The 19923-nt window shown below is 26.6% G+C and overlaps 1 protein-coding gene across 1 annotated transcript; it reads right to left on the bottom strand.

Moving 5' to 3' along the window:
- Positions 1-12420: 12420 nt before the first annotated feature.
- LOC113377581 (alpha-soluble NSF attachment protein) lies at positions 12421-19923 on the bottom strand. Its single transcript, XM_026617944.1, has 6 exons — positions 19730-19923; positions 19380-19576; positions 16522-16685; positions 16331-16432; positions 16072-16245; positions 12421-12619 (listed from the first exon to the last, which is right to left on the bottom strand). Exons 1-6 carry the CDS (start codon positions 19819-19821, stop codon positions 12470-12472), a joined length of 879 nt encoding a protein of 292 aa, XP_026473729.1. The 5' UTR covers positions 19822-19923; the 3' UTR covers positions 12421-12469.

Here is a 19923-nt window from a genome sequence, read left to right as displayed (position 1 = left end):
ACTTGGAATGTGTCAATGGAATCTTAAAATAATAATTCGGCAGATATGCTAAAGAATAATTCGAGCTATACAAATAATTATAAGAAAATTTTTGAATACTAGTACTTGGAATGTCCTATAAAATTTTACACTAATACTTGGAACATGTCATATTGCAATCTTATTTAATCTTTACATTTTCAAGATTACTAAAAATATTTCAATGGAATTTTATATTAGTACTTGCCCAAGTGCTTGGAATGTCTCATTGAAATTTTACATAAGTACTTGGAATCTCTTAATGAAATCTCACAATAATAATTCGACAAATATGCTAAAGATTAATTCAAGCCTTACAAATAATTATAAAAATGATTGTGAATACTAGTACTTGGAATGTCTAATAAAATTTTACACTAATATTTGGAACATGTCACACGTGGAATCTTATGTAATCTTTACATTTTCCCGATTACTAAAAATGTTTCAATGGAGTTTTATTTTAGTACTTGCCCAAGTGCTTGGAATGTCTCATTGTATTTTTGCATAAGTACTTGGAATGTGTCAATGGAATCTTAAAATAATAATTCGGCAGATATGCTAAAGAATAATTCGAGCTTTACAAATAATTATGAAAGAGTTTTATAATACTAGTACTTGGAATGTCTAATAAAATCTTACACTAATACTTGGAACATATCATATCAGGAATCTTATGTAATCTTTACATTTTCCCGATTACTAAAAATATTTCAATGGAATTTTATATTAGTACTTGCCCAAGTGCTTGGAATGTCTCATTGTATTTTTGCATAAGTACTTGGAATGTGTCAATGGAATCTTAAAATAATAATTCGGCAGATATGCTAAAGAATAATTCGAGCTTTACAAATAATTATGAAAGAGTTTTATAATACTAGTACTTGGAATGTCTAATAAAATCTTACACTAATACTTGGAACATGTCATATTGCAATCTTATTTAATCTTTACATTTTCAAGATTACTAAAAATGTTTCAATGGAATTTTATATTAGTACTTGCCCAAGTGCTTGGTATGTCTCATTGTATTTTTGCATAAGTACTTGGAATGTGTCAATGTAATCTTAAAATAATAATTCGACAAATGCTAAAAATTAATTCGAGCCTTACAAATAGTTATAAGAGAATTTTTGAATACTAATACTTGGAATGTCCTATAAAATCTCACACTAATACTTGGAACGTGTCATATCTGGATTCCTATGTAATCTTTACATTTTTACGATTACTAAAAAAGTTTCAATGGAATTTTATTTTAGTACTTGCCCAAGTGCTTGATATGTCTCATTTTGTTTTTACATTAGTACTTGGAATGTCTCAATGAAATTTTCAGATAACTCTACAGATGTTTTGAATAACAATTGGGGTTTTAAAAATAACTATTTAAAAAAAATAAAATTAATTTATTTAGAATATTAAAGATACTAGTACTTGGAATAAAATGGATACATGAAATCCAATCCAATATATAAGCTAGTTCTTAAAATTATCATTGAAATTGTATTCAATAATAACAAGTACTTGCAAATACGCATTAAAAATTTATATTAGTACTTGGAATTTAAAATAATATTTCTATAAAATTCTAAAATTACTGGCGCAATGAAATTTTACATTAGCATTTGCACAAGTACTTGGAATGTGGTAATAGAAATATATAACCAAAATTTTACATTAGTACTTGGAATGTATTATAAAAATTTTAGATGAGTGCTTGAAATGGCTTATTGGAATCTTGAAATAATTATTTTTTAGAATTGTGAAACTTAAATATTGCATTAGCATTTATGCAAGTACTTGGAATGCGGTAATAGTAATATATAATTGAAATTTTACACTAATAAATTATAAAATTTTTATAAAATTATAAATATATGATTTTATTTTTTCAAGCTAAGTGTAAGTTTTCATCAAACATTCCAAGTCCTCACTTTAAAAATATAATAAAAAAATGTTTAAAGCTCCAATTTTTCCATATATTACATTAGTGCTTGGAATATTACATAGAAATCTTATTTGCTGGTATTTACGATTAGTATAATTTCAAAAATTTAGTAAAATTATGAAAAAATACAGTAAAACAAGTACTTGGAGTACTTCATTAAGAACATATAGTATTATTTAAAATTTTTGTTGAGCAAACATTAGAATAACACAAAAATTCATACTAGAATAAAACAAGAAGTAGTACTTGGAATGTCAAACTAGAAAATTGTATGCTACCGAAATCTAATATGATTCCAACAGATTTTTTTTTTAAATACTTTACTACCGAATTCGGCTCTGTATTATAATTATTTATAAATGTATATCATCGATAAACTCGTTCACAGACTTCTGGCCAATCGCATGAAACTCTTCATATAGCGGAATTATAATAATAATCTCGATCATACAAATTTATTTATTTATTTATTTATTGAAATCGGTAAATTTTACGATCGAATCGAATTATTCGGTCGACAATAACACGGAACAAAATTAAAACTAGTTTTTTGATATAAATTTTATATTAATTTAAAATTAATAACTTTCGAAATTTTAAGCCAAGACCAAAATTTTGTACCTTCTTATGACCTATTTGAACAACGCTTCCTAAATTTTGTTAAATTTTAACAATTCATAAACTTCCTTACTGCTGAATGCCTAATATACGTAAAGAAGCTATTTAAACGAAAATATTGCAATTTTAATTGACTATAATTTAAAAAAAATGTTTATTCCTTCTTTTACAAATATCTTGCTGGATCAATGGTTTTTAAGATTTTTAAATCGAAATTCTGTACCACATAAAATGTCCCCGGATTTGATTTTATGTTTATGAAATAAAATGCACCATAAAAGCATAAATAAACATGTCCCGTCTTGAAACAAATATATAACCAACTAGTGGGGTGGGTGGCATCGTGCCTTAAGGCAAATTGCTGGAACTTCCCGTACCGTAACGAAACGTTCGAGGAATATTGAATGTTTTCAAATAGATTATTATAAATATTGTATTTTTGTCTAATATTTATAATAATTATATAAACTGAATTGCAGAGTTGAAATTATTTGTTTAAAGTATATTAGAACTATAGTCAGAATTAAAAATAAAATCTGAATTATTTTCGATATACAAAAAATTTAAAAAAAAAAAAAAAAAAAAAAAAAAAAAAAAAAAAAATGGTACAAATTTTTTTTTTCCAAAATCAATTATTTTGTTAAGACAAGCAGAAAGTTCTTTGAATCAATTGAATCGGACGCTTAGTTCTCTCAAAAACTGCCATTTTTTGTACATTTAGCTCTGTATCTCCGAAATGGCTGGGCCTGCCTTTGCGAAAAACTAATAACCCTTTCTCCCAATCATTACTAATGGAATGTTTTTTAGATCATTCAAATCGGATGCTCCGTTCTCTCCAAAACTCGATTTCTATTTTCTGCACTCTTTGCTCCTTATCTCCGTAACTGCTGGACCTGGCTTTGCCAAAAACTAATCAGCTCTTCTCCTTATTAATAGGAATCGAATGTTTTTTAAACCATTCAAATCGGTTGATCCGTACGCCCGAAAACGTGGACGAAAATTTGTATCCATACATACATACACACACACACACACACACACACACATCCATTTTTTCTGAGGTATGCCAAAACGTTCAGAAACCTTCAAAACGTCGAGAAATGTAAAAAATTTCAATTCCGATTTTCGGCCCATTACAATAACTTACCCTACGGGAAGTTAATATATACATTGGAATTTTGATTTGTTTTGGTTTTTTCCTAAAATCGTAATGCAATATTGCAAAATTATACAATTAAATAAAATTTCATAAAATTTAGTAGGAAGTATTAAAATTTGTTTGATAAACTCGAACTTGAACACAAAAAGGACTCTACTGACGAGCAAAGTAAACTTGTTAAAGATATTAATCAAACAATATCATAATTTTGTGTTTTTAATTTAGATTTTGAAGCATACCGAGTTGCTGTAGAATAAAATGATGTTAGAAAATATTGTTTATAATTTAATTCTGTACAAATTTATCAAATACATCATTCATATTAAACGAATGGTTTGGAAGTTACAAGCGACGAAACAAAACCGAAATTATTTGCGTTCACTATTACATATACAACTTTGCTTCCGCCGTTTGTGCTATGCGAGTTCTTTATAATAAAGGCGGAAGCAAAGTTGTACATCTAGAAGCGTTTTTAGAGTATACCAAGTTGCTGTAGGGCATTATAATGTTAGACAATATTGTAGATTGTTTAATTTTACATAGGTTTTCCGAAGACATCACTCATACTAAATGAATGATTCAAAAGTTACAAGCCAAAAGGCAAAAATATGCACCAAGTATACTAAATTCCAAACCAAGATCTCACTTCACACACTATGAAAGAAATCTATGACGAACACGAAGTTTGTATGAAAACTAGTATACTTTATACTCATAATATTTGTTGCATTTTAAAAACGATTTTAAAGTATGCCGAGTTGCTCTAGCGCATTATGATGTTAGACAATATTATAGATTGTTTAGTTTTAAAAAAGTTTGTCGAAGACATCATTCATATTAAACAAATGGTTTTGAAGTTCTGACATATATAACAAATAAGTGCATTTTTGGATACTCGAACAATAAGGGTGTTTTCAATTGCATTTTAAAGTATTCCGAGTTGCTGTAGGTCATCATAATGTTAGACAACATTGTTTATAATTTAATTCTGAACAAATTTGCTAAATGTTTTATTTAAATCATACGAACGATGTAAATTCTGGAATTTTTCTTGTCATAAAAAATGATTAGTTCAATTCGTCATTCTGACGAGTAAATAATGTTTTATTTCTATTGTCAACAAATTATTCACACTTTGGAGTGAATAATTAAAAAGTCCACAATTATATATATATATATATATATATATATATATATATATATATATATATAATTATATTTATAAATGCGGTTTGTACGTCTATAGTACTTGTCGGTCGGAAAAACCATGTATGTACATTTATGGGTAATTTTTTGCTAATTACATTTGCAAATAAATAATATAATTTATATATATATATATATATATATATATATATATATAATTATATTTATCATTTGCAAACACACACAAAACCTGGACATCATTATATTTGGTGAAAATCTTATGAATGTAAATGGTATTTAATTTACTAAATTTAAGGTTTAATAATAATATAATTTCCTAAAAGTACTATCCAAAAATAACAGTGAAGGACAAAACAAATAAGATATCGTATAAATAACTTCTGATATTATTTTTTTCCAAACTAATAACAATACTCATTTTATTATTATTAAAAAAAAGTCATAAATTTGGCTGTAGGAAATAGGAGAACAATTTGCCAAAAATATTTAGTTGTGATAAATTATATAAGAAAAGAACAAAAGGCCCTTTAATAATAAATTTTTATAATAAAATACATTTTCGTACGCCTATAATATTTTAGTATGTTCTTTAAAATCATGAACTCTATCACGATGTAAATTAATTACGAAAAAAATTTGCCAAATACTAATCAACCCAATTTACAACATTAGTTTTACGTTCGCAGTTTTCTATATCCACGATTATTTTGTTATAAATATTTAAAATATAACAATAGTGTTATATATCACTAGAAAGCGAATAAAATTATCTACAAATCTGTATATAACGTTTAATAACTTTTCGAACAAAATTAATTTTGAAAAATGTTTGGAATTTAAATTTAAGTATCAAGCTAGTGGTTTAATTGGCCGCGTCACTTTATATTTTGATCAAATTTTTAAATAATTTATTTAAACATGTATATATTATTATGTATCATTAGAAAGCTATTGAAATAATCTATAAATCTGTATATAACGTTTAAAAACTTTTCGAACAAAATTAAATAAGAAAAATGTGTAAAATTTAGTATCTACATAGTTATTAGCCTTTAGCAGATTTCATTGGTAACATTTTTTCATATTTCGTTAAATGTTGTCAATAAATTGTTTAAACATGTATATATTATTATATATCATTAGAAGGCTAATAAAATTATCTATTAATCTGTGTATAACGTTTAGTAACTTTGCGAACAAAGTTACATACAAAAAATGTGTAAAATTCAAAATTTAATATCTAATTGTAACCAATGAAACCCATAAACCGATGCCATTTTTTTATATTTGGTATTTATCTGTTGAGATTTATATTTATTCTTATATACCATTATATATCATTGGAAAATAGATGAAATTATCTATAAATCTGTATATAACAATGTGTAACTATTAGAACAAAATTATTTAGAAAAAAATCGTTAAACTTTGCTATTAAAATCGTCTTAAGGCGTCCATATTGCTTTAAGTTCAACCCTTTGGTTTATATTTATATTTATTTTGTTAAAATTTAATTAAATATATTATTAGTATTATATATCATTAGAAAGCTAATTAAATTATCTATAATTACGTATATAAAAATTTATAAGTGTTAGAACAAAATTATCTAGAAAAAATTGCGAAACTTAATTTTACCTCTGGGAAAAAAGAATTACTGCACGCAAATGGTGAACAAAATACTTTTAGGGTGAAGTTCGCGCGTTTGAGCAACCGTTAAGATTTAAAATTCAAATTTCAAATTTATTCAAAAACAATTGTTTAAATAAGTATATATTATTATATATTGTTAAAAAGTTAACAAAATTATCTATAAATCTGTATCAAACGTTTAAGAACTTTTCAAACAAAATTAAATACGCAAAATCAGTAAAATTTAGTATCTACCTCGTTATTAGTCTTTAGTAGGTTTCATTGGTTACATTTTTTTATACAAACATGTATATGTTATTATATATCATTAGAAAGCTATTAAAATTATCCACAAATCTGTATATAACGTTTAATAACTTTTCGAACAAAATTAATTTTGAAAAATGTTTGAAATTTAAATTTGAGTAGCAAACTAGTGGATTCATTAGCTGCTTTTTTTATATTTCGATCAAGTTCCTAAATAATTTATTTAAACATGTATATATTATTATATATCATTAGAAAGCTAATTAAATTATCTACAAATCTGTATATAACGTTTAATAACTTTCCAAACAAAAATAAAAATAGAAAAATGTGTGAAGTTCAAAATTTAGTATCTAATTGTAACTACGAGTGGCTGACATTTTTTTATTTTTGAAATTAATCTGTTCAGATTTATACTTATTCTTATATACCATTATATATTGTTGGAAAATAGATCAAATTATCTATAAATCTGTATTCAACAATATGTAACTGTTGGAACAAAATTATATAGAAAAAATCGTTAAACTTTGCAATTAAAATCTTCTTAAGGCGTCCATATTGTTTTAACTTCAACGCTTTGGTTTATGTTTATATTTATTTTATTTAAATTTAATTAAATATAGTACTAGTATTATATATCATTAGAAAGCTAATTAAATTATATATAATTATGTATATACAACTTCAAAACTCTTAGAACAAAATTGTTTAGAAAGAATGATTAAACTTAAATTTTCCTCTTGGAAAAGAAGAATTACTGCACGTAAATGAGGGACAAAATACTTAAGGTGTGAAGTTGGCGCGCTTCAAGAACGGTTAGGATTTAAAATTCAAATTTCAATATATTTGAGAAAATATTGTTTGAATAAGTATATATTATCATATATCATTAGAAAGATAATAAAATTATCTATAAATCTATATATAACGCTTTTCAAACAAAATTAAATACGAAAAATGAGTAAAATTTAGTATCTACCTAGTTATTAGCCTTTAGTAGGTTTCATTGGTTACATTTTTTTAGATTTCGTTAAATTTTGTCAATAATTTGTTTAAACATATATATATTATTATATATCGTTAAAAAGCTAATAAAGTTATCTACAAATCTGTATATAACATTTAGTAACTTTTAGAACAAAATTATATTTAAAAAATTGTTTAAACTTTATACTTGAATACCAAACCGAGTTGAAACAAAATTACTGCACGTAAATTGGGAACAAAATACTTCGAGTGTGAAGTTCGCGCGTTTGTAGCAACCGTTAGGATTTGAAATTCAAATTTCAAATATATTTGAGAAAATAATGTTTGAAGGTGAATATATTATTATATATCATTAGAAAGCTAATTAAATTATCTATAAGTAAGTATATAACATTTCAAAGAACTTAAAATTGTCTAAAATAACTTTTATCTCATATACACTTAGATTTTGTCCAATTTCTATGTGAAACGATTCACAATGACCTAAAACGTCAAGGAGAGAATATAAAATTATTTAATCGGATTTTCTAGCAAAAGCAAAGTTTACCTTCGACGAATAAAATTTATAGCTTTTAATATTAATATAATATTAATTAATAAAATAAATTAAATCAATAAATGATTAAAACATTTTGTTAAGACTGGTTGTATAATTTTTATTAATATCTAATTTTAATAATTAATTAACACCGAAGACACTGTACTGTACGCATATTAATTAATTCATTCAGATTTAAATTTCCTATATAATAATATCCATCCACTGACAAATTCTAAAAATCTTGATAATATTTTAAAAATTTAAATATCAAAAAAGCCTTCGATAAAATTTAAAAAAAAAAATCATATTAATAACAAATAGGCCCAGAAAACAAATCAATATATACATATATAAATAATAATATATACATATATAAAAAGCATATTCAAAAAATATATACAGCTACTTATTTAATTAATTATACGGGCAAAACTAAAATACTAAACAACTCGAATAAAATTCTCTGAATAAAAAATTTCTAAGTTTCTAACTAAATTTCTTGATTTTTGATTTTATAATAAAAGGTCATCACATTATTTCTAATTGTAATTTTAAATCTATTCATCAGATACGTAAAGAGCAAAAATTAAATTGAAAATTATATTTAAAAATGCTCGAGGATATTTTGCAACATTTATATATATATATATATATATATATATATATATACATACATATGTTTTCTATACTAGACAGTATTATAGACAATTTAATTTAGCACAAATTTGCCGAATATTCCATGTACTTTGGACAGACCGTTCAAAAGTTACAGGAGACGTAACAAAAGTAGACCATTGGGTTGCGGAACTATAAAAAGTACAGTGAGTAAAGATGTAGTGACGTCACATATGTCGTGTGGGGTATCAAATGAAAGGTCTCGACGAGAACTATAAGAAAATCGTACTTATATACTCGTTAGGATGGACGTCTATATTTTACAAACAAGATCTCTATTAAAGTAAAGTATTTCGTTCAAATTTTTATATAGTTTAATTTTTTTAAATTATGTTGATGGATGTTTACTCTTTTTTGTATATATATATATATATATATATATATATATATATATAATTATAAATGTTGCAAATTGTTGACTATTCATTTAAATAAATTTCTTCTTAAGTACTACATTAATGGTAATGTTTTTATTCGATGTGCATAATATATATATATATATATATATATATATATATATATATATATATATATATATATATATCCCAGACAATGTCGGGCATAAAAACTTTTGAAACTACTCACATTAAAACTATTATCTTCCAATTAAACCTTGTCGATATCCTTATGCTTCTTATTTCTTAATTATTCTTAAATTTGAAAAGCTTTATCAAAAAATTGGCATCATAAACATAATTTCTTTCATATTGCCTGTAAAGAAAAAGCAGCAAAACATGTTAAATGTTACAAAAAATATTTATAACCCCGATATTATTCAATATCACTCTTTATAAATAATATTATCATCTTTTACCGCAATTTCCTTGCTACGTCCATTTGTTGAAGTTCTAATCACGCGCTTCGAACTTTCAATTCTAGACTTATAGTCAAGAATTTTATTCTATCGCAAGACGCTTGGTGCGCTACGTCCTTTACGAATGTCCGAATTTGTTATTTGAACGTTCAAGCTGGACTTGTACATGTTATACAAATAAATTCTTGACTATATGTTTATAGTTAAATAATTGTTTGATTTCGTACGTTTCAACCCACTGTACTATTTATAGTATAAATAAATTTATGCATATTTATACTTAGTAGTATCTAAATACTTTAATTTATCTTAGATAAACTATTTATAAGAGTTTTGTTAAGTAAATGCACACATATGAGCTGTCATACTATAAATAATACAATGAGTCAAATTTGAGTTAAAAAGTTTTACTTCAAATATAGGCATGTTGGGTATCAAATAAAAGGTCTCCATGAGCACTAAACGAATATTATAAGGAACACTGATGACAAGCAAATTAAACTTGAAATTAAATTCAAGTCGGACTTGACAAGAATAATAGTATTTATTTTTTTTTAAAAAAGGGACTCTATTGACGTACACATTCAACAAGAACTAAAACTTGGACTTTTTTTTTTAAAAAAAAAGTGCCTCTACTGACGAGCAAATTTACTTGAAATTAAATTCAACTCGGACTTGACAAGAATAATAATAATTTAAGAGACTCTACTGACGAGCAAATCTAGAACAAAAAAATACTAAAATGATAGTTTAGGAAAAGGGACTCTACTGACGAGCAAATTCAAAGTGAACACTAAAATATTAGGTTAAAACAAAAACTATACTGTCGACAAAATTCAGTACACAACTAGTTTTTTCAATTTCTGATACCATTTTTTGCTATTTTAAAGTATACCGACTTGCTCTAAGATTTCTATACCAGACAATATTATAGACAGTTGAATTTAACACAATTTCACAAAATATTTTATTTATCTCAAACGAACGGTTCAAAAGTTACAAATAATTTTTTTACAAAACGTTACAAAAGACCATTGGGTTGCCGAACTATAAAAGTACAGTGGTCCAAGACGTTGTGACGTCACATACGGCATGTGGGGTATCAAATGAAAGGTCTTAACAAGCACTATAAGAAAATCATACTTATAGACTCAACAAACCAATAAGATGTCGTATAAGTATTTTTTTAAATTTCTAATATCAATTTTTGTCCAAAAACTTTTCAAAATGCTTGTTTATATTATAAACAATTTAATTTAGCACAATTTCACCGAATATTCCATTTGCGTCAGACAAACGGTTCAAAAGTTACAAGAGTTTTTTTACAAAACGTTACGGTAGACCATTGGGTTGCTAAACTATAAATAGCACAGTGGGCCAATACGTTGTGACGTCACATACGGCATGTGGGGTATCAAATGAAAGGTCCCGACGAGTACTATAAGAAAATCATACTTATAGAATCAAAAAATAAGATGTCGTATAAGTGTTTTTTTTAATTTCAAATATCAATTTTTGTCGAAAAACTATTCAAAATGCTTGTTTATATTATAGAGCATTTAATGTACCACAAATCCACCGAATATTCTATTCATCTCGGACAAACGGTTCAAAAGTTACAAGAGATTTTTTACAAAACGTTACAAAAAACCATTGGGTTGCCGAACTATAAAAGTACAGTGGGTAAAGCTGTAGTGACGTCACATATGGCATGTGGGGTATCAAACGAAAGGTCTCGACGAGCACTATACAAAAAACATAATTATAACCTCAAAAAATTCAAACAGTTCCGTACAAATAATGTATTAACTATTTAATGTTGACGTGTGTTCAAAAATTCTACAATACATTTGAGTATGTTATAAAGCATTAAATTTAGAACAAAGTCACTGAATATTTCATTTATCTCAGACGAACAGTTCAAAAGTTACAAGAGATATAATGAAAAGTAAACCAATGGGTTGCCGAAATATGAGTTAAAAAGTTTCACTTCAAATATAGGCATGTGGGGTATCAAATGAAAGGTCTCAATGAACTCTATACAAATATCATAATTATGCACTAAAAATGAAAACAGGTTCGTACCAATCAATTAATTATCAAAATTTTAATATCAATTATCTTAATTTTAATGTATACGGACTTGTAAGCTTTCTATAATCATATATATTATATAAATCTTTGTATTTAAGCCAAATTTTTCGAATATTAAGCCAAATTTTTTTATTTTTATTTGTTTTAGACGTACGGCTCAAAAGTTACAAGAGGTGTAACAAAAGTAGACCATTGGGTTGCGCAAACTATAAATAGCACAGTGGGTAAAGATGTAGTGACGTCACATATGGCATGTGGGGTATCAAATGAAAGGTCTCGACGAGCACTATCTAAATATCATATTAAAAATTAAGCTCGACATTATCTGGAATATATTTTTTGACTAACTCGTATATATATATATATATATATATATATATATAAACATATATATATATATATATATATCCATATTAAATAAATATCATATATAATTTTACAATTAATAAAATCCTATATAAGAAATCTAAGCATGTAGATAATTGATTTATGTTCATTTGTGTGCCTCGAATAATAATAATCATAATAATAATAATTATTAAAGAATCAACGCAAATCGGGATTGTCGTTCAGCTGTTTCTTAATACGTAACAAAATTGTGGTATACCACTGGTCTAGTCTTGAAATGCTATCGTACTCCTTGACGGTATCGGTAAAGCCTTCCACGTTCTGCTCTTCGATGTGCTCTATGAGAGTCTGGAAAAGAAATAAACTAGGTGTGAGTGAAGGAAGTGAAATAATTTTGTGACGTCACATATGGCATGTGGGGTATCAAATGAAAGGTCTCGACGAGCACTATAAGAAAATCGAACTTATAAACTCAGCAAACAAATAAAATGTCGTATGAATTATTTATTGAATTGCTAATGTCAAATTTTGTTCCAAATTTTTTGGAAATATTCGAGTATGTTATAAAGCATTGAATTTTGAACAAAGTCACCAAATATTCCGCTCAATTTGGATAAACCGTTCAAAAGTTACAAGAGTTTTAATAAAAAGTAAACCATTGAGTTGTCGTGGCCGTGTACAAACTTAAGTTTAGATGTTTTACTTCAAATATAGGCATGTGGGGTATCAAATAAAAGGTCTCGACGAGCGCTATTTAAAAATCATATTTAGAGATTAGAAAAATAATATAGCATTGTAGCATAATATGTTACAAATAAAAATATGTTGGAGATTTGCTGTTCTTGGTGCACCTACTGTTACGTTTTTATTTTTTTGTTGTTGATAGTCCCTCAATGTGTTGGTAATCACGGAGACAAAGAAATAAATTGAAAAGGGACTCTACTGACAAGCAATCTAAAAAATAACTAGTGGTGTATGGCATCATGTCTTAATGCAAATTGCTGGAACTTCCCGCGTACCGTAATGAAATAATCGAGGAATTTCAAACGTTTTCACATATATCATTGCAACAAATAGTGTAACTTTCATTATTTTTGCACTATCTTATTATATCTGACAAGCAAATTAAATGTAAATCATAAATCAATTATCTTCAGAACATTGACAATCGTCATTTTATTTCGTATTTAATTTAACAAAAAAAATTGTTGCCTAATTTGCACAAAATTGAAAAAGTGCTCCCGCATAGTCACAGTCTAAACGCAAATAATTCTGTGCAACATTTTCACCTATACTGTGCTTAGCTTGGTGGCATTTTCACATTTTTCGATAGTTTTCACAAAATTCGAATTGGAAAAGTGCTCCAGTACGTAAACAGTCTAAACGCACTTGCGAAAACATTTGTACCAGAGCGGCACTTAGATGTGCTTAGCCTGAGTCATTTTTTTAATTTTTAATTCAAAATTACAAAAATATTTTATGGAAAATAAAAAAAGATGTAATATTTTTTTATCCTAAAAAAACATTTGTTTTGTCAATACAAGCAGGAGGTCTTTGGAATCATTCAAATCGGAGTATCATTCCCAACTAATATCTTTCGAACTAGTTCTCTCAAAAACTGCGATTTTTTTTAACACTCAGCTCTGTATCTCCGAAACCGCTGGGCCTACTTTTGCCAAAAACTAATAACCACTTCTCCCCGTGATTACGAATTGAATGTTTTTTGGATCATTCAAATTGGATGCTCCGTTCTCTCAAAAACTCGATTTGTATTTTCTGCACTCTTTACTCATTATCTCCGAAACGACTGAACATGCCTTCCCTAAAAACTAATCTCCCTATCAGTATAAATCCAATGTTTTCTGAATTATTCAAATCGGTTGATCCGTGCGCCCGAAAACGTAAACGAAAAAAATCAAACACACAAGCACATCCATTTTTTCTAAGGTATGCCAAAGTGTTCAGAAACCTCTGAAACGTAAAGACATATAAAAAAATTATTTTCGGGTTTTTTGCGATTGCTATAAAAGTAAAATTTGATAAGAGTAAAGTTTGGTAAGAGTTATAAGAAAATTTAATAAGAATAATAGTAATATTTAAAAAAAAAATCGAACTTTAAAATGTTTTATTCACTTGCCAAAGTAAACTGGGTACTTTGTGCAAATAATTGTTAATATTCCAAAATTTCCCGAGAAAACTTATTAGTTTTAGTATTTATCATCATAGTATACGCATTGGAAAGTAACATACTCAAATTACAACATTCTGGTATAAATAGAGTAATTTTAAAAATTCATCAAAATTTAAAATGTTTTTTTTTTTAATTGCACAAAGTAAACTGGGTACTTTGTTCAAATAATTGTTAATATTCCAAAATTTTTCAAAAAAACTTATTAGTTTTAGTATTTGTCATCATAGTATATGCATTGGAAAGTAACATACTCAAATTGCAACATTCTGGTTTAAATAATGTAATTTTAAAAATTCATCAAACTTTAAAATGTTTTTTTCAATTGCACAAAGTAAATTGGGTACTTCGTTCAAAATATTTGTTAATTAATTTGTTAATTGTTGCTAATATTTCAAAATTTTCCAAGAAAACACATCAATTTTAGTATTTATAATCATAGTATATGCATTGACAAGTAACATACTCAAAATACAACATTCTAGTACAAACAGTATTATTTAAAAGAAAATCTAGTAAATCCTAAAATTAAAAAATTAACTTTACTTGATAAATATCTTGACGCTAAATAATTTTTCTTGAAAAAAATATTTAATGCAGATTATTATAATTTGGCTAAATAATACTTGAAATATTATATCAAATATTAAAATTACTAAACACTATTCGTTTTGTTTCATTGCAAAAATATTCAAAATTTTTCCAAACAAATTCGTCAACAAATATTACGAAATTTTGTTTCTTATATTTACATTTTTTTTAAAAATCAGTACATCCAAACTACTTTACTCAAAAGGTTGTAATTTAGGTATGTTTTACCTTAAACATTCTTTTAAATGCAAAAAATACAAAACATGAAAATATTCAACTAGAATAATTATTATAAATTATTTACTGAACCAGTAACAACTTCTTCACACTGATTTCTTTGAAGCAAAATTGTAAAGGGACTTTATTTATAAATAATTTGTATGTCAAAATTAATTTGGATATATGATACTTTCAATATTATTTTAAATATTAAAAATATTAAACTATTAAATGGCCATATTTTCTGTGCAGTTAATGTGATAAAAATTCACATAACCCAAATGTAAAATCTAAGTGCAAAAGCATTTGTAATTAAATCAGAACTAAATTTATTATTAAATTTAGTTTGTTTAATTTGCTTTAAACTCAATTTATCAATATTTTTGTGAAAATTTTGGCACCAAACACTATTTTTTGACTGCAGTTATTTTTAAATTAGACTAAGTATGTTAAAAAATCAAATGTTTTAATATTTCAGGAAACAAGGAAAATAGACTGGAATGAAAGGAAAAGCAGAAAAACATACGAAATAGAAGACGACAATATAAATAGAGTGAGTGACCACAAGAAAATTCTCAGCGTATGAGAAAAATACATTGAGAAATTGTACGATAGAGAAAATCATCCTTATAATATTGATTGTCCTTATAATTTAACTTTACTTCTTTTGAACCACTGATTACCACCAATAAATTTTTAAAAGTTTTTGCTTTATATTTTTTACTTGTTACGCCCTCCAAAAAATTAATATATATATATATATATATATATATATATATAATGAATATTTTTATCCACTTACCATAACTAATTTACATTCCCGAGAGTCCTGAAAAGCAGGATACTGATTATTATATCTCTCGATGGCCTGCTGAGCGTTTAGTGAATCAATACACAGATGACAAAGGGCAGCCCGGAAGAAATAATCCTTAGCACTGTATTTTAACAGAGAAGATTCCAACGAAACAGAAGCGATCTGAAAATAAATGAAAACATTGATCAATTAATATACTTAAATAATTGTGATAATTAAGTAGTTACTAAAGTAAGTTTAAATGTACCTGTTCATAAATTTGGATGGCACGATCATACTCTTCGAGTTGAGCAGCATATTGAGCAACTTTCAACATGCATTTGTTGGCAGAACTATTACTTTCTTCGCCCTAAAAGAAAAACACACACACAATACTCACAACAAAATCCTTTTATTCATAAATACAGTTATTTAAATTAAATTTTCTTTGATACTCGCCTTGAAATAATCAGCAGCCTGTTCGTAATGATGAACAGCCCTTGCCAAATCTATCGACTCGGTTTCATACATCTCAGCGATGCTCTGGTGATGCTTTGCTGCCATTGTGAAACGTCCCATGTCTGTGTAAATGTCGATTGCCTTTAGTAGACATGATACGGCCTCTGAAAATAGAAAAAAAGTGTAAATATATATGATATTCGTATAGAGCTCGTCAAGACCTTTCATTTGATACCCCACATGCCATATTTGACGTCACAAAATTTTTACCCGATGTACTGTTTATAGTTCGCGCAACCCATTGGTCCGCTTTCGTTACATTTCTTGTAACTTTTGAACCGTTCGTCGGAGATTAATGAAATATTCGGTGGATTTGTTGTAAATTAAAAGCTTTATAGCATACTTTAATATTTTCAAGATTTTTTTAATAAAAATTGTCATTAGAAATTGAGTAAATTATTTATACGGAACTGTACAGATTTTTTGAGTCTATAAGTATGTTTTTCGTATAGTTCTCGTCGAGACCTTTCATTTGATACCCCACATGCCTATGTTTGATGTGTCAACATTTTTAACCTGCTGTTCTGCAACCCATTGGTCTACCTTATATTAAATCGCTTGTAACTTTTGAACCGTACGTCCAAAACGAATAAAATATTCGACAAATTTGTCTTAAATACAAAGATTTATATAATATATACAAATATAGAAAGCTTATAACTCGCTATACATTAACATTAAGATAATTGATATTGAAAATTTGATAATTAATTTATTCGTACGAAAATCTTTTGATTTTTTTGTACATAAATATGATATTTGTATAGTACTCGTCAAACTCAAAAAAATTTAGAAAAAGTTTAGAAAAAGGACTCTACTGACGAGCAAATTAAGAAAAAAATACTAAAACATTAGTTTAGAAAAGGACTCTACTGACAAGCAAACTCAGAGAAGAAACTACAATATCAGTTTAGAAAAAGGACTCTACTATCGAGCAAAATAAAATTCTTAATATTAGGGTCATCAATCTGCAACAAAAAGGGAGTCTACTGACGAGCAAATTAAATCTAAATTAGAAGAAACACTTTAACCATCAACAAATCAAAATAATTTAAAAAGAACTCTACTGACGAGCAAACTAAGTAGCAATATTATAAAAAAAATGTGTAAACGTTGTTTAAAAATGCTAAACAATATGAGACAAAAAAACAAAAAGGGACTCTACTGACGAACAAATTAGTATATCAATTCAATTTCCTTATTTAAAAAAAAACTACTGACGAGTAAATTGATCCATTTGTTCATTTTATTTTAGAAAAGACGACTCGTCGAATTAATATATATGCTAAATTTTCTTTTTTTGGAAAAAAGAACTCTACTGATGAGCAATTTTATATTAATATTATATATTAAGTTTATATAATAGTTTATATAATATTTTATATAATTATTTTTTTCATTTATTTTATAATAAAACTACTGAAAACATCTTTTCAAAAAACCTCAACAGGGACTCTACTGACGATCAAACCCGATTTAGAAAATTAGAAATAGAACTCTACTGACGAGCAAACTAGGTTAGTATAAAAATCTAAAGTTTATGAGTGAATTTATATAGCTACACTTATTTATTATACACGCCATAACTTCTAAACCATTCGTTTAAAAAGAATGATGTCTTCGGCAAATTTGTTGTAAATTAAATTATAAACAATTTTGTCTAACATCATTTTGCTCTAGAGCAACTCGGTATACTCTAAAAACTCTTTTAAAGATAAATATTTAACATACAACTTTGCATCCGCCATTATTGTGAAGGACTCGCATAGTAAAAACGGCGGAAGCAAAGTTGTACTTGTAATATTGAAAGCAAATACATTTGTTTTATTTCGTCGCTCGTAACTTCCAAACCATTCGTTTAGTATGAATGATGTATTTGGGAAATTTGCGCAGAATTAAATTATAAACAATACTGTCTAATATTATAACAGTCTACAGCAACTCGGTATAGTAATAAATGAGAAATATAATTAGAAACAATATTTACACCTAGCCTTCATTGACATTGTACATTGTAAGAGAATTCATTTATCAAAACTCTTGTAATTTTCAAACCGTTCTCTTAATATGAATGATGTATTTAGGAAATTTGTTCAAAATTAAATTATAAACAATATTGTCTAATACTATAACAGTCTACAGCAACTCGGTATAGTAATAAATGAGAAATATAATTAGAAACGACATTTACACCTAGCCTTCATTGACATTGTACATTGTATGAGAATTCATTTATTAAAACTCTTGTAACTTTCAAACCGTTCCCTTAATATGAATGATGTATTTAGGAAATTTGTTCAAAATTAAATTATAAACAATATTGACTAACATCATAAAGCTCTACAGCAACTCCGTATACTTTAAAATAGCAATAGAAATGCAACAATAAATGTGAGTATGAAGTATACTAGTTTCCATACAAACTAAAAATTCTCATGGATTTTTTCCATAGTGTGTGAAGTGACATCTTGGTTTGGAATTTAGTATACCGAGTGCAAATTTTTGTTGAAAGGCTTGTAACTTCTAAACCATTTGTTTAATTGGAATGATGACTTCAGCAAATTTGTTGTAAATTAAACAAAGTAAAATATTGTCTAACACTATAGCACCCTAAAGCTACTTATTCTACTTAAAAAGATGATCAAAATCATTCAATTATCTTATCAACAAAGCAAATCATCATTTACCACTTTATTGTTATTCTGATGACTCAGATAAATATAAATATAAATTATATATATATATATATATATATATATATATATAAATAATATAATATAAAAAATATTATTTATTACCATTGGTGTCACTTTTCTTGTAACAATTAGCAGCATCCACGTAATTAGTAGCAGCATCGTGTCTGCTCCCGGCTTTAGCATGAAGCCCTGCCGCTTCACAAAATGCATGTCCAGCTTGGCCCCACTTTTTAGCCATTTTAAACAAATTGGCAGCTCTTTGATAACACTCGACTGCATCTTCTACTTTGTTAGAACCCCTACAAAAGATAAAAGACACATTAACTAAAATCCATATGTAGATATAGACATTACAAGTCAAAGTTTAGTTTACTATTAGATACAAGAAGTATATAAATATATTTTATTATATCTTATGTCTTCTGTCAAAAAAATCAATCAATCCCTCTCACCCAAACAAGGATCCAAAAAATCCCTTAGAAGAGCTCAGTTTCTTCTCAGCCTCTGCCATAAGTTGCATGGCCTTCTGCTCGTTATCAGCCATGATTAATTAAACGATATTTATTAATTAAACACTAATTTTTAGCACTTTTTTCGTGATTAATCATCAATTTCTACGAAGACCTTTCTTATTGACAAAATGGTT

Source organism: Ctenocephalides felis, unplaced genomic scaffold, assembly GCF_003426905.1.
Source record: "Ctenocephalides felis isolate EL2017-DRISC unplaced genomic scaffold, ASM342690v1 CF-g0.4_SCAFFOLD_01886, whole genome shotgun sequence".
Taxonomy (NCBI): Eukaryota; Metazoa; Arthropoda; class Insecta; order Siphonaptera; family Pulicidae; genus Ctenocephalides; species Ctenocephalides felis.
This window is presented reverse-complemented; position numbering and strand designations above follow the sequence as displayed.

Excerpts from the sequence above, each read along its gene's own strand:
- LOC113377581 (XM_026617944.1), bottom strand. The coding sequence starts at position 19,821 with ATGGCTGATAACGAGCAGAAGGCCATGCAACTTATGGCAGAGGCTGAG. Across the intron at positions 16,433-16,521 it reads AGGCTGCTGATTATTTCAAG|GGCGAAGAAAGTAATAGTTC; the intron begins GCGAGTATCAAA and ends TTTTTCTTTTAG. Across the intron at positions 12,620-16,071 it reads GGGAATGTAAATTAGTTATG|ACTCTCATAGAGCACATCGA; the intron begins GTAAGTGGATAA and ends TTTCTTTTCCAG.